Raw genomic sequence first — 22,875 nt, 5'->3', positions numbered from 1 at the left:
AGGACGGCACTGAAGAGCAGCTGATAAACACGAGACACTTACCGATAATTCTGGAGGTGACATAAGTGAAGTCCAGGTCTCCCTTTGTGTAGCTAAAAGTAAGACAGGAGGGGCACTCATTATAGCAATCTAACGTGACAATTTCTCTCTCCATTTAAACATCAGGAACGGGAGCACTTGCGTCCAGTAGGCATATTTTTAACTCTCTGCAATCTCTTCCCTCTACCAAGGAGGCATCATTGAGAGAAGGCAGCCCACATCCTCCAGCTACACCACCCACCTGTGCTTGCTGCCTCCCTACACTTGCGCCTTGATGTACCGGGTCAATCTTAGAATAAAACTGCTCTGTCTTCCCTTTAGGAAAAAAAGTCCCAAAGTCTCTGACCCCCTGGAACTGTCTTTCCTAATTGTGAACTGCTAAGGGGAGAGAAAGAAGAAGCTGAGAAAAAACAAAAGTCCTCTTCTCTCCTACCAACGTCTTAGATAAACAACAGAAGAAACAGGACAGGGAATCTAGACTGCTCTTCATTCTCGAGAGGGAGGGGGAATGGAGTGTGGGGGAGGGGGAGAGGTGTGGGAGGAGGGAGAGGGAAATGGGAAACAGGGAGGAGGCGGAAATTTTTTTTCAACAACTCAAAAAAAAAACAATAAACAATGAAAGGAAAAAAAGAAGAAGAAACAGGAAAGTTTGCCTTTGAAGCAAGATTAAAATGCCAATCAATATATTGGATTTGGCATTTGATTTCTGATTCAAAACAATATTGTAACCAAAAATAAGCAAATAAATTTTTAATTCTTAAGAATATAAAAACTGCTACATTATTTATATAAGAACTTTTATATAGGGGAAGAGAAATTAACTTCCTATGCTAAGTAAATGTTGAGGGACCAGCAGGCTTCTAAAGTTCTGCTCCAGTTCCCATCCACAGACTGCCTGTGCACGGCCTATCTAATCCCCAAGCCACTCAGACAAATCCTATCAGAGTTCATTACCGTGCCTTACGCCACATCGTTTATAAGCACAGATATTGTATTAGAACCCCAACATTTGTAAAGCTAAAGATGGTGACCATCCCATGCCAGCATACCAATGAGCTGAGTCCCACAGACTGTGCTTGTAACCTCAAAGGGACTTAGCATTATGGTTCCAGTGCCGTTTCCCTGTTGGTCAGCGTTGGCAATTATGTCACTGAGTTGACACTATGTGAGTCCAGTAAGCAGTTGGCACACAGCCAGATCCCTTGGGGAGCCCAGGTGCCACCAGCCTCACCTGCTAACAGATTGGATGACTCGAGAGGATGTGTCTTTGAGGGTGTCCTTCAAGTTGTCCTTCAGATTACTGAATAGCCTCCCGGCACCACCTTTTACCATGTCAAAAAGGCCTCCCCCATAGCTGGGCTCCATGTCTGGAGAGGAGGCACCTGAGAAGGAGAAGCAGAAGGTTAGCTTAAGACAACACTGAACCCCAGCCTCTCCTCATCCTATAACACATGCATCGTCTCTAAGAGGCTGGGACTGTCCCAGCAATTATGTACGCCTCTCAGGATTTCGGAGGTTTAGCAATGCTGCTGGGTTTCAGAGAATACAAGGCAAGTTGTCATACATGGAGTCTTAGGAACAGGGACCTCCAGAGTTACACTGCCCAATACCATGGCTGCATTCCATAGGTATTAATTGAGCGCTTGAAAGACAACTGGCCACACTGAGTTGTTCTATAAGAATATACAGCAAATTCCAAAAACTTGGCACAAAAAATAATAAAGCACCTCCATATTTTTACACTGATTATATTTGGAAATAATTCCATTTTGGAAAATATTTAACTAAATATCTAATTTTGCCCATCTCTTTTTAATGTGAATAATAATGTTGTGGGATAATGCTCTTGCACCCTGTAAAGATTTGTCACTCATGTTGGTTTAATAAAATGCTGATTGGCCAGTAGCCAGGCAAGAAATACAGTCACGGCAACCAGACAAGGAGAATTCTGGGAAGAGGAAAGACAGAGAGTCAGTCACCACCCAGATGCAGAGGAAGCAAGATGAGAATGCCTTACTGAGAAAAGGTACCAAGCCATGTGGCTAAACATAGATAAGAATTATGGGTTAATTTAAGTTGTAAGAGCTAGTTAGTAATAAGCCTGAGCAATAGATCAGCCAGTTTATAGTTAATATAAGCCCCTTTGTGTTTCTTTGGAACTGAACAACTGCGGGACCAGGTGGAACAGAAACTTCCATGTACATACTAAAATTATATTTTATTGTATTTCATTTAATTTCATCTTTTTTTTTGAAACAACGTGTTGTCATATAGAGCAGACTAGCCTCCAGCTTGCTACCTCCCCACCTTAACCTCCTAAAGCCGGGTTACAGGTGTTCACCATCATACTTGGTTTGGAATGTATCTACATATCCTGTATTATATTCATTGTTTGAGGCTGACACAGAGAGACACCAGGAGGAAAAAAGCATGCAGCTTAGGTTGGTTCATCCAGGGCCTGCTCTGGCCTTCAGTGGACCTGACTGCTAGATCCCTCGCAGCAACAGATCCTTCCGTCATGGCTGAGAACTGCACCGTAGCCACTGCTATGACTTATCAGACACTTCAATGTCTCTTCCCTTGTGACTCCAGGAAATTGTACCCCCGTGACTAGCTCCCATCAGCGCTACTGATGTTTGGGTCAAGTACTTCTTTTTTGAGGTACCACCTGTACCGCGGGGTACTTAGTGGAATCCTTTGCCATTGTAGAGTCTAGGACTATCTAGAGATCCAGGAATCCTCTGGGGACTTGGAACCTAGCCTCTGCCAATGCAAGGAAGATGATTTTATTTTATCATTTGTACTGAACTCTGATAAGGTAATTTCTTTGTGTTTTCTAGTCAGAAAGTTTCTATTTTTAATTTCAAGTACCTGCTATACTCTTACATGCTACTGGCATGTGTGTATAAATCCATGTCTACTGCCACTTTCTGATCTTGATCACGAAAATTGCGGATGCCCGAGGCACCATTAAGCATCTGTTTCCAAGTGGAGCTCTATCAGAAATCGCAGAGAACAGGCCATGCTGGGGAATACGGAAATGGACACGTGAACCAATGCAACCGTGTCCTCCACTTCCTGGACTTTCCCATCAGCACTGAACCTTTAATGGTGGTACAGTCCCTCACAGATGGAAACTGTTTATCATTTCTACTGAGAGGCAGTGAGGCAGGGTCTCAATCCAGGGCAGACCCGGAATTCACAGCAATGATCCTGCCTCAGTTTTTCACATATTAGGATTATAGGCACAAGCCCATGGCCGGCCTACTACACAGATGTTTACACTAGGAGAGCTGGAGTCTCCAAGAAGAAGGCATTGACAGCCTCAGTTAACTAGAAGAGCCAGCCGTTCACACCCATGTGTGCAGTTCTAAAGTCTAAATGAGAACCAGCCACATCACACTATGCCCCAGGCCCATACCAATCCATGATTCTGCCAGCTGTGGTTAAGATGGTCCGTGTGTGTGTGTGTGTGTGTGTGTGTGTGTGTGTGTGTGTGTGTGTTATGAGAGAGAGAGGGAGAGAGAGAGGGAGAGAGAGACAAAGAGACTCTCCTCCCAGACAAGAAATAACCATTTTGGGGAGTTCAACTTCTCCTAATCCCAAAGGATCATCCCAGCTAAGTTTGTGGATTGTTTAGATTCTCTCTTGGAGGGTCTGGGAGGAGACCCTCACCTAAGTACTCAGCCTCCTACCTGTTACAGCACCTTTGCCTGGGGTATGGAAGAGAGTATAGAAGCAGGGAAGACTAGGGGAAGAGGATCCATCTATACAACCAGAGAGAAGCTCTCATCCCTGATGAGTAAAGGTTTTCCAGGCGTGCCTGCTGGGGGACCAATACTCACAACCCTCACCTACCCACTGTAAGGAAGCACAATAAACTCCTTGATTCTCTGCAGTGAACTTTGGAGCAATCAGGCTTCAGTTTGTTACTGGGGCCTCAGGAGGTGATAATGGGTGTTGCTTCTGTCCCCCTGAGAAGGAATTTTAGCAGCTCTGCCTTGTATCCAGCCCCACTAACTGTTCCTTGATCTTCTCACCATCCTACTGTGAGCATCTTACCTGGCAGGTCAATGACGATGGCACTATTAGGAAGTGTGGCCTTGTTGAGGTCTCTTTTGCTTGAGCTTCCCTCAATGTAACTGTCAGTCAACTTCCTGTTGCCTCTGAGTCAAGATGTAGGACTCTCAGCTCCATTACCACATCTGCTCCCCACCAAGCTCCCTGCCATGATGATAATGGACTGACCCTCTGAAACTGTAAGCAAGTCCCCTCAGTTAAAGGTTTTCATTTATGTAGTTGCCGTGGTCATGGTGTCTTTTCCCAGCAATCAAAACCCAAACTAAGACACCAACCAAACTAAAGCATTGTGTGGGCACCCTGAGCGCTGGTGACCCCTCTGCCCTGCAGCTGGAGTGAAATGCTGGAACCTGGTCTAACAGCAGTGAAGATCAGTGCTACAAGCATAAGAAGGCTCTCTTGTGTTCCGCTTCCTACTGTGTTAGTTCATTTTCTATTGCTGTGATAAAAACCACGATGACCAAGGCAACTCAGAGAAGGAACGGTTTATCTGGGCTTATAGTTCCAAAGGGCAAGAGTCCACCCTGGTGAGACTCCAACTGAAAATAGGAAATAGGGAGAGCTAACTACAAACAGCAAGAGTGGTTGGGCACCTCAAAGCCTGCCCACAGTGACAGACTTCCTCCGGCGAGGCCACGCCTCTTGATCTTTCACCAACAGTCAGCCACTGAAGATCAACTATTCAAATGTCTGAGACCTAGAGGAACATCTCATGCAAACCACGAAACATCTGAAAGAGGGCAGATGATCTCCCTTTAAGAACACGCGTGTATAAAATGTGGAATCCTGTTTTCATGTTAAATATTTTGAGACTAGAGAAGTATAAAATGCCCCCCCATTTAGGCTCCAAACTACTCTGTCTAAACCCTCCTGATATACCACTTCTCAGCAGGAACATCAAGTTGATTATCTAGGCATCTTGCTGACTCTCAGCTTCATGCTGGAGCAGAACACGGAGGCACAGGCCTATTAAAAGATGCGACTGCCTTTGATCATCTAAAACTTACCCTCGCTCTGCTCGTTAAAAATGCTGCAGGAGCCAGGATGACTCTCCAGAGCCATTTATAACACCCGTGACACAAAAGGAGAAGGGGAGCACGGTGTGATTTTTCCCTAATGGCTCATTTGGGTGGGTGTGCCAGCTTTTCTTGGTGAGCTACACTAGGTGTCAAAAGTAAAGATTCTGCAAAAGGTACTCTTGCCTCAGCTAGTGGAAAGGAAGGGAGAGAGTTTCAAAATCTTACAGAGCAATAGCTGTACTCTGGCAGGACTGAATTCTAGCCTGTGAGCCAAATCCTGTCACTTGTCTGTCTTTATGTACTCTGAGATTTCAATGACTTTCCTGTGTTTTAACTGTTGGGGGGGGGGGAATATCAAAAGACATATTTCATGCTAATTACATAAAGGCTGACTTCCAATGTCTCAAAGTAAATAAAATGTTATTGGAACACAGGGCAGCAGTGGTTGCTCAGAGGTGTACCACTTGCCTGGAATGCACAGGAAACAAAAGCAGAACGAGACTTTTGTGTTTATGTCTGGTCTGTGGCTGCTTCTGTGCTGCTCTGGCAGAGCTGAAGAGTTGTGACACATGACAGCCCCAGAGCCTAAGCATTTACGAGCTGGTCCTTTAAGGAAGGTTTCCCAACCTCCGCACTAGATTGTCCACCTTAAATGCTACCTGTAGGAACAGTGCTGGCCAGGGTCCTTGGGGGATCCGAGGATCTAAGAGGGTGTCAAGGTCGGGACTGAAAGTATGTGAGAGCACCATAGAATGAGAAACGTCTCCGTCTGTGCTTCAGGCTCCAAGCAGACTCTTCTGGCATTTTGTCATTTTAGAACCTAACCCCCAGAAGGCAAATATCAGAACCACACCCAGCCTCCCCACTAACCAGCCCCATGTAATTTCCAAAATATGTCAGAAGTGAGTTTTCTTGGGGATTGTTAGCATCTCGAAGAGCATCCTAGCCCTCCCGTTATGAGACCAGCGCATGGGTTGCCCAACTAGTTTCTCCTAACGCTGCTGACTGCCGCGAGCGCATCTGTCTCCCCACTGAACTGCTCACTGTCGGCTCCCTTGTCGGCATTCCCTTTCCAAGGGGGACTGGAGGCAATTCACAAGTCATTGGGAAGATGTCCAGGTGGGCCTAACTGCCTCACCGTGTGAGAAAGGCCACCTGTGATACCTGAGTCGAGACACTGAAAAGCGCTGAGGAAAGAGATGGAAAATATGGACAAGGACATCACAGCCCAACGTGAGCACTGTCATCCCACACATCCTCCCACGGCTCACACAGTGCATCTGTCAAGGGCGCCCTGGACTGCAGGCAGTGACTTTAAGACTCTAAGAAGGCACACTCTCCCTCCCATTCAGTACTGTATGTCACACAGACTCAGTGAATAAAAATAATAATAAAAAGAAAACTTACAGGGACAATTCTCATTCAATTCACCATGGGGTGTCATGTGCGTACCCAGTGCCATAGTGGTCAACAGAGGACATTAGATCCCCAGAACTGTAGTTACAGATGGTTGTGAGCCATCATGTAGGTACTGGGACTCAAACCCAGGTCCTCTGGAAGAACAGTCAATGATCATAATTGCTGATACATTTCTCCAGTCCCAAATGATGTATTTTTAATGGCAAAGGAATTGGTTGAGTATTCCCAACAATGTTGTGTAGTAATTATAATTAGTTTACACATATATGTATCTATTTATACACACATAATTAACAAGTAAATTGCCTTGTAGAAGAATATAGATACTTATAGATACTTATGACTAAGGACAAAATGAAAATGAAAATATGAACATTCCATGTGCATACTTATAAGAGAAAAACTTGGCAAGTAGAGAAAGAATTTGGAAGTGTTATATATTTTGGTGTTTTTGAGACAGGATGTCACATACTCCAGGAAGTCCTTGGGCTCTGTGTATAGCTGAAGATGACCTTGAACTCCTTCCTGAAGGTTCCACCTCTCCAGCGTTGAGGTTATAGGCCTCCACCACTACAGTTAGCTCAGAAACTACAATTAATATAAAAGAATAACTACACTAACCCAAGCTTATGGGATGCGTCCTATGTAGCAGACACTGATCCAAATGCCTAGTGATATTTAATCTTCACATGGCTCCCAAAGACAACTCCATTACTCTTTCCATTCACATGAGAAGATGAAGATTCATAGGCCCACCAGGAACTCACTCAAGCTACCACTGTAGATGCTGGGATGTGGAGCCAGTTAGATTGTTCCAGAGCCCAGGCTTTTATCCACTACATTTTCAAATGAGCTATGCAATGACATTAAATTATAAAATCATAAGTGATTTTTTTCGTTGTTTAATATGACTGCATTTTCTAGATTTCCTACACCTCACAGTTTCACGGTTAAAAACACATATAAAATAAGGACAAAAGCCAGATGCTGCACTATAACCGTCCAGTACATGATTGCTGAACGGCTGAGGCACCCTCTCTCTTCTGCACATGACAGTTCTCCAACACAAAAGCTTCTTAATGGCCTTTGAGAAGCAGCCATGTTTGCCACAGCATTGGCACATCAGGGGCCATCAGCCTTCCTCGGTGTGTCCTCTGTGCCTACACAAAGACACCTCCACAGAGTCTTCTGTCTCTCTTCTTTCCAGAAAGCCTCTATCCCTGGTCCTAATAACTGCTACCATTCGGGGCCAGCCAGGTTAGGCTAATTCTGATAAAACCAACTTTGCTAACAGGTCATGTTCACATTCTTCTCCGCCAAAGGGCGTTTTCCTTCGTGTCTGTTTGTTTCTTAAGTCACCATGCTACACTTGTTGCCTGGCATCTACCAAGTTGATGTGTGTAGGAGTGAAATCCTAGGCCTCAAAAGGCCTTGGCATGACTGCCAGCTCCTGCCCCAAGAACAAGAAAAACATGCCTTTGCCCAGAACTTGGCCAAAGGCAAAGAAAGCAATGTCATTACCACGAAAGGCTTCCTTATCCCAAGGTAACGGATTTTCAGCCCTTGATTTCCCATCAATTAAACAAATAGATCATGCAGGCATAATAACTAGCTTCCTCGTTAAAGAGCCCACTGCCTTGGCTTCCAGAATCATCTTTCCCTATTCAGCCCACTCCAGGGAATGTTCAAGGAGAGAAGATGGACTCTGGGGAAAGATGTCTTAGACGTGAGGATTGGGTTTCCTACTTAAAACCTATATAAGCTGGAGCAAATCCTTGTATTCCTCTGTGACGCCTTTTCCGCTTAGAATGGAACCAATTAGGAACAAAAGCTTTCCCATGTGCCTCATGGCATCAACAGGATCAAAGGAGACCGTATATGAAGATGCTTTTTAGGTTATAAGGCCTTTTGTTAAAGGAGCAGGAGCTTTCATTTGCAGCCTTGGAAATTCAGCTCTCATAGTCGATGATTCCAGGGATGGCCCACAACACATGCCAGCGAGCGCGGGTGTCCGAGTGCGCGAGATAAAAGTTTAAACACATGCAAAATTAAATAAAATTAAGCAAAAAGTAATCAGCGCTCTATGCCCAACAAGAAGGTAGGGTCAAAATAAAGCTGGCAGTGTTTAGATGCAGGCTGCTTATTAGAATGGCTTCGGATCCTGCGTCTGCTGTGAGTAGCGTCCTCAGCCCACAGCAGCTGTCCCCCAGTCTCCTGGTCCGCAGGAGGGAAGCGCCCACAGAATACACGCAGCTGTGGGAGGACCGAGAGAACTAAAGGTCCGCCACGCTCTTAGCATACGCCTGGCAGATTGGGAACACTTAGTAAGTGACAGTGAGCAGGGGCTGTGGAGAAAGCCGTGACCGATGCAGCCTACACCACAAAGGACCACATTGTTATGATTCATAGCTGGCCCAGCCAGACTGGAGAGGGATAGAGTAAGCGAGGGATCCCTTTCCAGACCTTCTAGATGTCGTGTGGGGATGCAGAACTCTCAGTATCTCTGAGGCTCTGGTTTCCATCTTGTACAGCTCTGGATGTGGGCAACTATGACAAGCTATTGCCAGAACCATTATTAAGGCACATATGGATTTAAGGTCTATTTTTTAGTACTAAGAGATTTCTGGGTTATGTAGCCCATAGTGTGAGCTGTTACGTCACATTGTTCGACAGCAGCCCTATCAGGTCCAGAGGACAGAAGAAGAGCTTGTGGTACATTGAGCCCAGGGCGGCAAGGGTGCTGATTCAAGTTTTGTGGGTTCAGGCTGTGCAGAAAGCGTGTATGAACAAGTGTGGAATGATTCCTGTAAGTCAGCCTAGGCCGGCCTGCCTCGGGCTGGAAATCAGTTCAATGAGAGACTTGCTACAAGGATCCGCTTTTGTTCTGTTCATTCAACCGCAGCCTCAAAACAGAATATTCAGCTGACAAGGAGATCAGTCTTGAAATTTTCCAAAATTCAGCAGGAAAATATTAGAAGTTAGTGATAAATAATTTGTGTTACATCATCTGATAAGTTAGAATGTGTATGTGTTTATTTCTTGTTTTTTTTTTTTACAGACTAAAAGGGGGCTATACTTGACAATGCATATGTTGAATCAACTGTTAAATATATCAATCACTACAGACACCGTAATATCCACAGATACACTGTTTCTGCTCTCAGTTGTCAGGTTGCTGGCTAAAACTGCTATGGATTACAGGTCTGTGTCCTCAGCTGGCTCTCTCTTTCCCCAATCTACACGGCCATGGGGAGATTATACATTTAAGAATATAAAAGTATGGGGATGAATTACATGATTCGCAAAGTTCCCACCAGCTCTGGAACCCTTTGACGGCATCATTATCATGACAGAAAGACTTCCCACTAAGCAAGTGTTTTAATCTAGACACTCTATTCGGTAGTTTCTACAAAATTAAACCCTCAAGCCCTGCAGGGGAATAGGGGAGCATCTGTCACAGGCAGCTTTAGTTGTCGCTTGATACACCTGGGAAGAGGGAACCTCAGCTGAGGGATTGCCTTCATTGGAGTAGCCTGTGCACAATTCTGTAGCATTGTCCTGAGTGATAATCGATATAGAAGGGCTTAGCTCAGCATTTCCCAGAATGTGGGCCTAGGCCACTCAATGTGAACCTAGAGCAAACCAGCCCTTTCCACAGACTCTGCCTCCAGGTTCCGTCCTTGAATTCCTGCCCCGGCTCCCACACGGATGGACTGTAACTTGACAGTTAAAATAAACCCTTTCTTTATTTTACCACAACAGAAAGAAAATAGCATCCCACTAGGAAAAGCTGGGCTTTGCTTAGGTTTAGAAATGATGACAACAGCCCTACACCTCATCTGGGTAACACAGTACAGCTGGCCATGACGGTCCAGGCGGGAGAGAGAGCTGACCCTGAGGGCGTGAGAGCAGGTGAACTGGCCCCACCTCTTGCTCATTGTGGCAAGGGGCGAATTAGTCAGGCAATGCTGGAGAGCTCACCCTGGTGGTAAGGATGAAGAAAAGCTGGTAGGATGATCCAGAACCAGGGCTATGAGTTGGCCCACCCCAACATCCTCCACATCAATGATCTGTTGGAGCACATAAAGGTTCTGCAGACCCAAAGCTGCAGGACCTCCACGACACAGGGCAACAGCAGGGTATCCAAGAGGAGTTCCAAAGAGGGCCCAGCATCGATAGGGTAGCAGAAACCCGAGGCCTCAAACCAGACCAATGAACACTTGCAAGTAAAGATACGCGGATAAAATGAGTTTACTGCGTGACTCATTGTGTCGCATGAAAGCTTCCGAAGCAAGATTTTTTTCTTTCCTTTTTGTTTTGTTTTCTTTTTTTTCTCTTAAATTTTGTATTTGCGGAAGGGCACAGTTGAAGAGGCGGAGGGTGGATACAAAGGGACTGGAAATGAACGGGATCAAGATGCGTGATGTAAAAGACACAAAGAACAAATAAAAAGGAAGTTAAAAAAGAGAAAGAAATGATGACAAAATAAAATTGAACAAAGAATTGGCAGAGTCTAAGGCTTCGGTTATTATCCACCTTCCCATCCTGCCTTCTTTGGAGAGAGTCTTGGTCTCTCACGCCTCACGTGCCATTTCCCCACGTTACGTTGCCACTCCATCTCAGGACTCAGAGCAGACCGACTTGCCTTAGAACGACATCTCCACTGGCTCCAGGTCCGTGGTAACAGCCAGCCAGCTTCATGTTCCCATATCTCACAAAGGGCTTAGAGGACCCAGTACACAGAACTCAGTACACATATGGGATACTAACGTCTGATGAGAGGACCAGAAATTTTTTTTTATCTTAAAATAGGTAAGGAAAACTAATTAAGAAACCATTACTAGCCATTCCTTCCCCCAAAGGATCCACAATATTAACAAAGTGAAAAGACACATACAAAGTCACTTTCAATCAGATGCAACTGAAGTTTAAAAAGATAGAATGAGATTTTGACAGAAAACTATCGACCAAGAATTTTTTTAGATTAATGTAATTTTAAAGCTATGGTCTACATAGCCTATTTGTCTTCCAGAGTCTGGCTTATTTTGCTGCTTATTATTATTTTTATTTCTATCCATTTTCCTGCTGATACCATGATCCCATTTTTCTTTATGGCTGAATAAGATTTCATTATGTAGATATACCACATTTCCTTTCTGCAGTCTCCTGATTCCATCTCCTGGCTATTCTCAACAGTGTGACTCTCAACACAGCTAGGTAGGTATCTTATACAGTAACACACTGACTTAGAGACCAAGAGCGGTATATCCGGGTCACATGACAATTCTAGTTGTAGGTTTTTAATAAACCTTCACATGTTCAAATTGTAAGATCCAACTACATAAACCCTTCCTGACGTTTACAAAATATGGCAAAGAAAAAGAACAAACCATCTTGTCAAGTGCTTGCATGTCCTAGGGCATAAGTTTTACAAATTTCCAAAGTTCAAAACAACACATATTTCCTGGGGTCAGCCTAGGCTCGCTGAAATATCTGACAGCATAATAAGGGGACCACGCTGCCCAACGTGAAGTCACAGGCAGAGCAAGCCGCTGAAAATGACTTGACTTCCACAGGCCACATCCCTTTGCCATACCGATACAAGCACATCAATCAGCGCAAAATGCCATTCTTTGTCCCATAATCCTCTGCCTGACTATTCTCTGTTAAGAATGCACTGTGCGAAAACTAGGAGCTGAGGCCCAGGGCTTGAGGCAAGGCAGAGGGAATTGTTGTGTGTAGTCAGTCATACGCCACTGAGCTCAAAGCAGGAATCGTGGACCTGTACAGTAAAGAATTCTAGTATTTAGGAGATGGGAGCGTAACTGGCTAAACAACCCTCCACCTCTGCTAGTACAGGCATGCACGTACACGTGTGTGCACACGTGACCATGGAGTCGAGGGGAAAAAAAGAAAGGAGGTACAAGGCAGAGATGGAAACTTCAGGGTTGGTTTTGCTTTGCTTTTTGAGACAGGATCTCACTATGTAGACCAGCTGGTCTAGAATTCACAGAGATCCTCCTGCCTCTGACTCCAGATTGCTGGGATTAAAGACTTATGCCACCATGCCTGGCTAAACTCCAGGTTTTTTTGGGGAAAAAAAATTATGTTAGTATTTTCGAAACAATATATCCTTTCATTCTCAGTCCTGGGTTTTTATATACAAACGCAGACAAATATTTCGGGATCCTTTAGGTACACACAGAAGCCATAGTATACTGTCTTGAACCTGCCAATTTTCCTACTTAACAATGAAAGTTAGTAGCGAAAGTTATTAGTACTCAAGCATGATAGTGCATGCCTGCTCTCTGGACACTCAGGGAGATCACGACAAGAAGATGGAGACTCTGAGGCCAACTTGGTCCACCTTGTGAGACCTTTCTAACAAAAGAAAAGATGTTAAGCCGGGGTGATGTCTCAGGGGTAAAGTGCTCGCCACACCAGCATGAGAACTTGGGCCAGGACCCCAGAAGTGACATAAAGATGAATGTCACAGTGTACATTTGTAACCTACAGCAAAATGGGAGGTGGAGGCAGGAGAATTCCCAGAACTCATGGGCAAACTAGTCCGGGCGCAAGCAAAAGGCAAGAACACAAAAAGATACCCTGTCTCAAAAGGAGAGGGAAGGTGGGGCTGACACCAAAGGCTGTCCTCTGACCTCCACAAATGCACCATACACAAATACACACAACCGTTAGGTCTTCTCCTCTAATGTCTCTCACTGGGCTTCATCCTAATCATTAGCTTATTCCAGGATGTTCTGCTTACCAGATGCTCTCCATGTTACTACAGAAAGGACTAGAGAAGAGAGCTTTATCTAACAGAGGATACCTGAATGGCAACCTGAGAGGGGGTGGACCGGAAAGCTTTCCAGGCCGAGCCCAGGAAACAAGCCAAGGTCGGGAGAACACGGCATCAAGGGGAGAGCCCTCACGGCGTAGCCGGCACAGCAGGGACCCTGCCAAGCTCCGCCTACACTGAAGAGTGGGCTTTCTGGTCCCTCCTGAACAGACGCGGAAGCAGGGGGCGGGTCCAAGACTGCAAACCTTATGCTTGGCTATCCACTGGCACAGGCTGCTATTTCCTCAGGGACCAAGAGGATGAAAAGGGCATGCTAGAGAGGGTGACCTAACCCGGGAGGGCGAAGGAGTGTCCCTTTGGTTCCAGAATACTTGGAAGTCAACCCAACGAGTGTGAACGTTTTACCAAACTCGCTGTGGAACTGCTTGCAGAGCTCAGTCCTCACACTCAAGAGCCAATGGCAAAAATACAGGGACCAGCAGATTTCCAAAGAGCTGTTCATAGAGCAGGTTGCTATGGTTCCGGCGAGGGGATTTCCGCAGGGACAGCACATCCTTTACTGTACATTTCAAAAGCCAGAATCCCACTGTAAGGCATCTGAAGGAAATTTCAAGGCAGTTTTTTTTTTAAGCATCTAACGCTCAGATAAATGTGGAAGGAGAACCCAGTAATAGTCTGTGGTAACTTGTATAATGTGGGCTCAGGGAGTCGCAGAAGCACGTGCCCACATGCTGACTAAACACAGAAGGTGAGATGTCAGAAGATGAATCTCGGGACGGAAAAACCCCACAGCAAGCACTCGAAAGAAAATCTGCGACTTAACTACAAACAGAACTGGCCGCCGAGCAGGTAAAGGCACCGGCCACCAAGCCTGCCGACAGAGTCCCCTCCTGGAAACCCACGTGATAGAAGGTAAGAACTGACTACTTCGAATTGTCCTGTCATGCCCTCAGTGACCTATGCATCCACACACATAAGTAAATGTAACTAAAAACATTTAAGGTAACCGGCTACTGTCCCAGGTCACAGGTCTCAATGGCAGAGAAAACCACCATTACCTCGGCCCAACTTTTGGCGCGGGTGCAGTTTATGGAGATAGTCTAATAAGTGTAACCTCTTCTCCTCTATACGGACACGCCATTCGCTGAGCAAATTCAGTGAGTGAGCAGGCTGGTGGGCTTCTATGCCTGGACAGCCTGAGCAGACAGCCAGGTCTAAACTCCTCCCAGCAGCCAATGACACACCCTCTCCTGCTGGATCACGGAAGGGTGGTTCCGACCTCCTCTCCAGGCCCCTCCCATGCAGAAATTACATTCTGTGGGGCCACTTCTCAGCTCCAGTGACAGCTCCCTGAGAACCAGGAAAAGAGACAAGACATTTGCTGCAAGGATAGGGATGACTGAGAGGGCCCAGGCCAGTGGGCGTGGGAGTACGGGGCAGATAGGGAAGCACTGGAGATGCTGGGGACATTGAGGAACCGAAAGCGAGAGCCTGTGTTGAATAAAAAAGAGAGAGAGAGAAAGAATGAGAGAGAGGGAGAGGGGGGGAAAGGGGAAGAAAGAGAGAAAGAGATTTATAGAGAGGGGGAGGGGGAGAGAGGTTTTACACTGTGTGGATTTAAGTAAAGGAGCCACACACTCCAGAATGGTCTTGAAGGAGGAATCCTCCTGTGCTCCTCATCCAGCCAGCCCCGCTACCAATCGAGAATGGCGTCGCTCTCCCTGCTCTTGCTGTCAGCTAGCTCAACTGGCTCTCTTCCTTGTTTAATTATGCTCGGATAACCCTGACAAGGCTGGCTGAGCCTCGCTGTAGATCATGACAGTGGAAATCCTAAAATAAAAGCAAGATTAATGACATGACCTCAGTCTTGACATGAAGGTCTATTAATTGGAAATCATCGCCGTAATTGAATTCCAGGCATAGCGTTGCCATCTGGATTAAATTTTCTGAAACCTGTTTCTTCACCTCTATCAAGATAACTGACATGTGCCTATGACAACTAAGCCAAGAACTGAGCTCTGCAGAGGGAGACAGGTAACTGATTACTTCCCTGGCATGCTAGTTACCCAGACAAAGCATCGGATCAGTCTGAAGTCACGCTTTGAAGTCACCATCACCTGGACCACTCTGCTTTCTATATACTCAACCATGAGATGTAACCTCTGGACCTTTGTTTAAGATAACAGGTATTAAAAGAATGAAACACACACACACACACACACACACAGAGAGAGAGAGAGAGAGAGAGAGAGAGAGAGAGAGAGAGAGAGAGAGAGAGAGAGAGCTCAATAAGAATTTCCCATTATCACCCCATCTTCACTTTTTTTTTTAAATGGGGAAAGAGCTATGCGGCCTCTTTTTGCCACAAGCTGCACCCTGATTGACTACACAAAGTGATGCCACCAACAGAATAGAGAAATCAGTCCCACCCAGCACCACCCTGAGTTCAAGGCTTCATCTGTCTCTGGTTGACATTTGATTCGATGCCAATGTGTCTCTTCTGTTTCCTGCCGTCTGCCTGTGAGCTTGTGTCTGGCTTTGAGTCAAAGACACACATGCCAACACGGAGAAGTGAGGAAAGAGGAGGAAGCCTGGAGGGTCTCTGGGGATGCAGCACGTGGCCACAGCATATACTGAAGCCTAGACATCACTGTTTCTTCTTGGAATTGGGCACACTGGACATGGATTAGAAGCAGGGGAGCTGAAACTGGGAAATGCACAGGTTCTCAGGCCCTCTAGGGCCTTCTAAGCTACAAGGACAAACTGACCTTCAGGCGAGACTGGGTTTGGCACCATTGGGAAACGTGTGGAGATGACACTGTTGAAGGCTTTAGGACAAACTGGAGAATGGGCAAGAAGGGCAAGTGAGACCTGATGTATGTAAAGCATTCAGCACAACGCATCCCAGAATGAGCAGTATAAAGGATATGAAACTGAACTGAACTGACCCTGTCGAGAAACCAAAGGCTCCAATTCTTTCTTTCTTTCTTTCTTTCCTTTCTTCTCTTTCTTCCTTTCTTTCTAACTTTCTTCCTTATTTCTTTCTTTCTTTCTTTCTTTTGTGAGTGTATATGTGTCTGTGGTATATGTACATGTCTGTATGGGAATAGGCATGTGTGGAAATACATTGCACCTGTACATGTGACGTTAGGTATTTTTCCCAATCATTCTCCACTGTTGTTAATTTTCATTTCACTTATTTATTTATTTGGTTGTCTGTTTATATGAGGCAAGCATATGTTTGTTACAGCGTATGTGACCAGGTTAGCGGACAACTTGGAAGAATCGGTTCTCTCCTTCCACCGTGTAGGACCTGAAGACCAAAAAGTCACCAGGCTTGTCCACAAACACCTTTATCTGCTGAGCCATCTCACCAGCCTTGGTCTTTCTGAAACAGGATCCCTCACTGGACATGAAGCTTGTTTATTGGCAAGGCTGGCTGACCAGCGAGCTCGAGGGATCTCCTGTCTCTATATCTTGCAGAACTGGGGTTACGGATGTTGACACTATGTCTGGCTTTTATATAGGCTCTGGAGATTCGAACTCAGGTCCCTGTGTTTGCACGGCAGCTGTTTTATCAAACGAACCATCTTCAATTTCTTTTCTTTCTTTTTTTTTTAAAGATATATTTACCCCAAGAAACCTAACCAAGGAAGTGAAAGATCTATTTGACAAGAACTTTAAGGCATTGAAGGAAGAAATTGATGAGGATACCAAAAAATGGATGGACATCCCTTGCTCTTGGATTGGGAGGATCAACATAGTAAAAATGGCAATTCTACCTAAGGCAATTTATAGATTCAATGCAATCCCCATCAAGATCCCATCAAAATTCTTTACAGATCTGGAGAGGACAATAATCAACTTTATATGGAAAAACAAAAAACCCAGGATAGCCAAAACAATCCTATACAATAAAGGATCTTCTGGAGGCATTACCATCCCTGACTTCAAACTCTATTACAGAGCTACAGTAATGAAAACAGGGTGGTACTGGCATAAAAACAGAGAAGTCGACCAATGGAATCGTATAGAAGACCCGGATTTTACCCCACAAACCTATGAACACCTCATTTTCGATAAAGGAGCTAAAAGTATACAATGGAAGAAAGAAAGCATCTTCAACAAATGGTGCTGGCACAACTGGATGTCAACCTGTAGAAGAATGAAAATAGACCCATATCTATCACCGTGCACAAAACTCAAGTCCAAATGGATTAAAGACCTCAGTATCAGCCCGAAAACACTGAACCTGATAGAAGAGAAAGTGGGAAATACCCTACAACAGATGGGCACAGGTGATCGCTTCTTAGGTATAACCCCAGAAGCACAGGCATTAAGGGCAACATTGAATAAATGGGACCTACTAAAACTGAGAAGCTTCTGTAAAGCAAAGGACACTGTCACTAAGACACAAAGGGAACCTACTGACTGGGAGAAGATCTTCACCAACCCCGCAACAGACAAAGGTCTGATTTCCAAAATATATAGAGAACTCAAGAAACTAGACTTTAAAATGCTAATTAACCCAATTAAAAAATGGGGCACTGAACTGAACAGAGAATTCTCAACAGAAGAACTTCAAATGGCCAAAAGATACTTAAGGTCGTGCTCAATTTCCTTAGCAATCAGGGAAATGCAAATCAAAACAACTTTGAGATACCATCTTACACCTGTCAGAATGGCTAAAGTCAAAAACACCAAGGATAGCCTTTGCTGGAGAGGCTGTGGAGGAAGGGGTACCCTCATCCATTGCTGGTGGGAATGCAATCTTGTGCAACCACTGTGGAAGTCAGTGTTTCGGTTTCTCAGGAAATTCGGGATCAACCTACCCCTGGACCCAGCAATACCACTCTTGGGAATTTACCCAAGAGATGCTCTATCACATGTCAAAAGCATTTGTTCAACTATGTTCATAGCAGTATTATTTGTAATAGCCAGAACCTGGAAACAACCTAGATGCCCTTCAATGGAAGAATGGATGAAGAAAGTATGGAATATATACACACTAGAGTACTACGCTGCGGTAAAAAACAATGACTTCTCGAATTTTGCATGCAAATGGATGGAAATAGAAAACACTATCCTGAGTGAGGTATCCCAGACCCAAAAAGAAGAACATGGGATGTACTCACTCATAATTGGTTTCTAGCCATAAATAGGGGTCACAGAATCTACAATTGGCGAACCTAAAGAAGCTAAGTAAGAAGGTGAACACAAGGAAAAACATATCGTTATCCTCTTGGATAAGGGAAGTAGACAAAATTGCCGGGGAGAAAAGTGGGATCTTGGGGGTGGAGTGGGAAGGGGGTAAGGGGAGATGGGGAGAGAAAAGGTAGAAGGGAAGGAGGGGGGACTTGGGGAAATAGGAGGATCGGGATAAAGGAAGGTTGGATAGGGGAGCACGGAACCACAATCCTTAGTTAAGGGACCCACTTTAGGGTGGGCAGGAGAATTGACCCTAGAGGGGCTCCCAGGAGCCCAAGCTGAGGTCCCCAGTTAGTTCCTTGGGCAGCTGAGGATAGGGAACCTGAAATGACCCCATCCTAGCGCAATACTGACGAATATCTTGCATATCATCTTAGAACTTTCATCTGGCGAGGGATGGAGATAGAGACAGAGACCCACACTGGAGCACTGGACTGAGCTCCCAAGGTCCCAATGAGGAGCAGAAGGAGGGAGAACATGAGCAAAGAAGTCGGGACCACGAGGGGTGCACCCACCCACTGAGACAGTGGAGCTGATCTACTGGGAGCTCACCAAGGCCAGCTGGACCATTACCAAAAAAAGCATGGGATAAAACTGAACTCTCTGATCATGACGAACAATGAGGGCTGATGAGACGCCAAGGACAATGGCACGCAGTTTTGATCCTACGCAATCTGCTGGCTTGGTGGGAACCTAGCCAGTCTGGATGTTCACCTTCCTAGATATGGACGGAGGGGGGAGGACCTAGGACTTACCACAGGGCAGGGAACCCTGACTGCTCTTTGGACTGGAGAGAGGGGGGGAGAGGAGTGGGGGGAAGGGGAGAGGGGTGGGAGGAGGGGAGAAGAGTGGGAGGAGAGGGAGAAGAGTGGGAGGAGGGGGAGGGAAAGGGGAGGCTGGGAGGAGGTGGAAATTTGTTTTTTTTTCTTTATTCTTCTTTTATCAATAAAAAAATGTTAAAAAAAAAAAGATATATTTATTGTGTATAGTGTTTTGCCTGCATATATGCCTGCAGGCCAGAAGAGGGCACCAGATCTCATTATAGATGGTTGTGAGCCACCATGTGGTTGCTGGGAATTGAACTCAGGACCTCTGGAAGAGCAGCCAGTGCTCTTAACCTCTGAGCCATCTCTCCAGCTCTCAATTCATTTTCAAACCAACTGCAGTCATGCTGAAGGGTAACTGTGTGCTAACAACATTGCCCATTGCTTATTCCCCACCTTCTCAGACCTGGGAATAAATAAATTCTCAGACCACAGGCCTAAATTCATCATCCATTATATTGTCAGGTAAAGTCTTATCATTCCCTTTTATAGATAAGCAAACTGAGGCCCTGTCTTGGTCTATTTGAGCTGCTATAACAAAATGCCATAAACTAGGTAGCTTACAAATAATAGATTTATATTCCTCTCAGTTCCGGGGCTGGGAAGTCGAGGATCAAGTGAGAGCATATTGCGGCAGCGAAGGCCTTTCCCCTTTCCCCTGTGTCCTCACATGATGACTGAGCCCTCTAGGGCCTCTTCCAAAAAAAAAAAATTTAAAGTTTTGTTTTTGTTTTTTTTGTTTGTTTTTTTTATGCGTGTGAATGTTTTGCCTACATCTATGTCTGCATACCACAAGCATGCTAAGCCCTCAAAGGGCATAGGAAGGAATCTGACTCTGTAGAGCTGGACTTACAGATGTCTAGGGGTCATTATATAGATGCAGGTAATTGAACCCAGGATCTGGAGAAAGCAGCCAGTGCTCTTAATCCCTGAGCCATCTTCGGCCCCAAGAAACTAATTCCACAGCTTTCTTGCCATGACCCAATCACCTTCCAAATGTCCCATCACCATAGCCTACCAATTTCAACATACAACTTTTGATTCCGGGAGCACAAATATTCAGTCTCTAGCAAGCAGGACATCAAACAGAAACCCAGGTCCCACAGCCACACCTCTTCTCCATGTCTGTCTCTAAAATCCATGCTCTTCTCATACCATCACTGCCGCCCTGTGCATTTGTTAAAAGCCTGAAGCACAAAGGGACATAGGCAACCCGAGTGGTCTGCCAGCAAGAGGAGAAGCCCTGATGTCTGCCCTGAGCGTGATCGAAGAATATTTCCAAGACCAGGCACCCAGCAGTGGGGAGCTGCTGAGCAGCAGAGGCTGGAAAGGAAGACACAAATTAACAAAAACCACCAGCTAGACCTTTAATAGAAGGAGAAGACAATGGGGGTGGGGGTCTAATCATTCCCCCCTCTTCGGGTTCACAGAGGGATAGAGAGCAGGGCAGGAAGCATTTCCTAATGAACCTCCTTGAGCTGCGTAGGCTAACTCCACGCACATGCGCACATACACACGCTTGCACATACACACACACACACACACACACACACACTCCACATTGTCTTTAGGGTCTGCATATATTCATTTTCAGTCTTGTGTTCACCGGACACAAGCCTGAACGAGGCCAGTGTGGCAACAGAGCTCAGGACATGAAGAGCGAGGACCCAGAGAGCAAGCCGCAACTCACGACTCGCTCACCCCACAAGCAGGCTCTGGAAATCGCTCACCCCACAAGCAGGCTCTGGAAATCGCTCACTGTCACATTTCTTTGAGGTAGAAAAGCACATTCTCACCGGGAAACCCAAGGTCAACATCACCTCAAAGGAAGGTGGTTGTGACTGAAAAAATTCCTAAGTCGTTAGAGGAATCTGGTCCCCCTCTGTGTCCCTTAGATCCCAGACAACGTGGCCAGGATTCACAGGCTCTGAGGTTTCAAAGGCCGACACTGACAACCACAACGGGGGTCTGGGTAAAAGGTGGACAGCAGGCACGGTTTGAAAGCCTGTGCTTTTCCATTTTGCACAGAATGTCCTCTACAAAGAACAGCGACCCTGGGTTGCCAAGCGCTTTGTAAGGCTTGGAGTCCTTCAACAGGAGAAAGAGAGGTTTCTGCAGAACCTTTGTGCACACTGGGAAAGGGTGACTCAGCCCTTGCATTCAGGATCAGTTCCACTCAATGCCTGGACCAAGCCTATGCATGAATATAACTATACACAGTCAAGCATGGCGGCCCTGGGGAAGCTAACCTTGCCTGGGCTCCTGCTAAGTGTCAGGTAGGACAGGAAGCTGCTCGCCCAGCATCTTCCTCCACCCTTTCAAAGGCCCGGGGGCAGAGGTCATGTCAGTCCTAATTTATAGGTGTGAAGTTCAGGGCCTTGTAGAGCCTGCCTAAGCTAAGAGGCCTGCAAGCAAAGGAGCAAGGCGTTGGCAGGATCGAGGATCACACCTGTCTCCAGATGGCCGGGCTTTGACGAAGCTAGGTCGCTATATCCAAGCAGCCAGAGTTCCAGCTAAACATGGGGGGCAGAGGGAGCAGGGAGGTGCACTGAGATTCCAGCATTCAAGAGGCTGAGGCAAAAGGGTTCAGTTGAGGCTACAGGGTAAGTTCAAAGCCAACCTGCACTACATAGCGAAATTCTGTTTCTAAATAAAATGTGTGTGTGTGTGTGTGTGTGTGTGTGTGTGTGTGTTTCTGAATTAGAACAATGTCTGCTCCTGCTCACCAGGGAAGCATGATTACACAGCCTCAACTCTGTTATCTTAACTTACCAAGAATAACCAGCCCTAAGTGCCGGTCCAGTGGGAGCAAGGGAGAGCTACAGGGGAATTACCATTTACTCCACACTTTCAGTCAGCCGGGTGCGTTAAATCACCTTTAATCCTTACAACATCCCGCTGATGCAGCTCTTCTCGCATCTGATATATGAGGAGGAAATTTAGGTTTAGTAAGGTTAGATAATTAGATAATACATCGCACAACTAAGAAATACAAGGTCAGAAGAGACCCAGGTCTGCCCAGCTCTAAAGCTATCATTCTATTTGGCAGAGACAGACCTGAACAGGATTCATATAGCCATCAGCTATGAATGGATGGCTGCAAAGAAGACTGCACATGGCGAATCACATCGTGGAAATGGCCGCGTGCTATAGGCATCCATCTCTCCCGTCACCTAAGAGCCAGCATGGCTGTTCTGATAGAAGGCCGGCCTCACCAAGTAGCCCAGGGTCAGCACAACCGCGTAGCCCCAGCCTTCCTCCCAACACTTTCCATTCGATGTCCACCATTCCCAGGCCTGAGTCCAGACACTGGGGGTATCCACCCTCTGACCCATGAGGATAATGCACAGATCAGAACCCCAAATGCCAGAGTATCTGAAGTAAATGACTCCTTGGATTATCTGCTTACCATGTCCCCCTAATGCCCAGTCACCCTGTGATTCCCAAACTGTGTGGCCCAAGGAAATTGTGACTTAACTACACA

At 45.8% G+C, this 22,875-nt stretch overlaps 1 protein-coding gene across 5 annotated transcripts in view; it reads right to left on the bottom strand.

Annotated features, from left to right (window-relative positions):
- Positions 1 to 22,875, bottom strand: part of Dnajc6 (DnaJ heat shock protein family (Hsp40) member C6) — a 155,649-nt gene that overhangs the window by 52,439 nt on the left and 80,335 nt on the right. For all 5 annotated transcript variants that reach the window (XM_075945856.1, XM_075945857.1, XM_075945858.1 and 2 more), the window contains 2 exons: positions 1,271 to 1,421; positions 43 to 92 (listed from right to left, as the gene is read on the bottom strand). In XM_075945856.1, the coding sequence (XP_075801971.1) occupies positions 43 to 92; positions 1,271 to 1,421 (201 nt within the window). The remainder of the gene's footprint in view (positions 1 to 42; positions 93 to 1,270; positions 1,422 to 22,875) is intronic.

Source organism: Microtus pennsylvanicus, chromosome 13, assembly GCF_037038515.1.
Source record: "Microtus pennsylvanicus isolate mMicPen1 chromosome 13, mMicPen1.hap1, whole genome shotgun sequence".
Lineage (NCBI taxonomy): Eukaryota > Metazoa > Chordata > Mammalia > Rodentia > Cricetidae > Microtus > Microtus pennsylvanicus.
The sequence above is the reverse complement of the archived record's forward strand: the minus strand, read 5'-3'. Positions and strand labels throughout refer to the sequence as shown.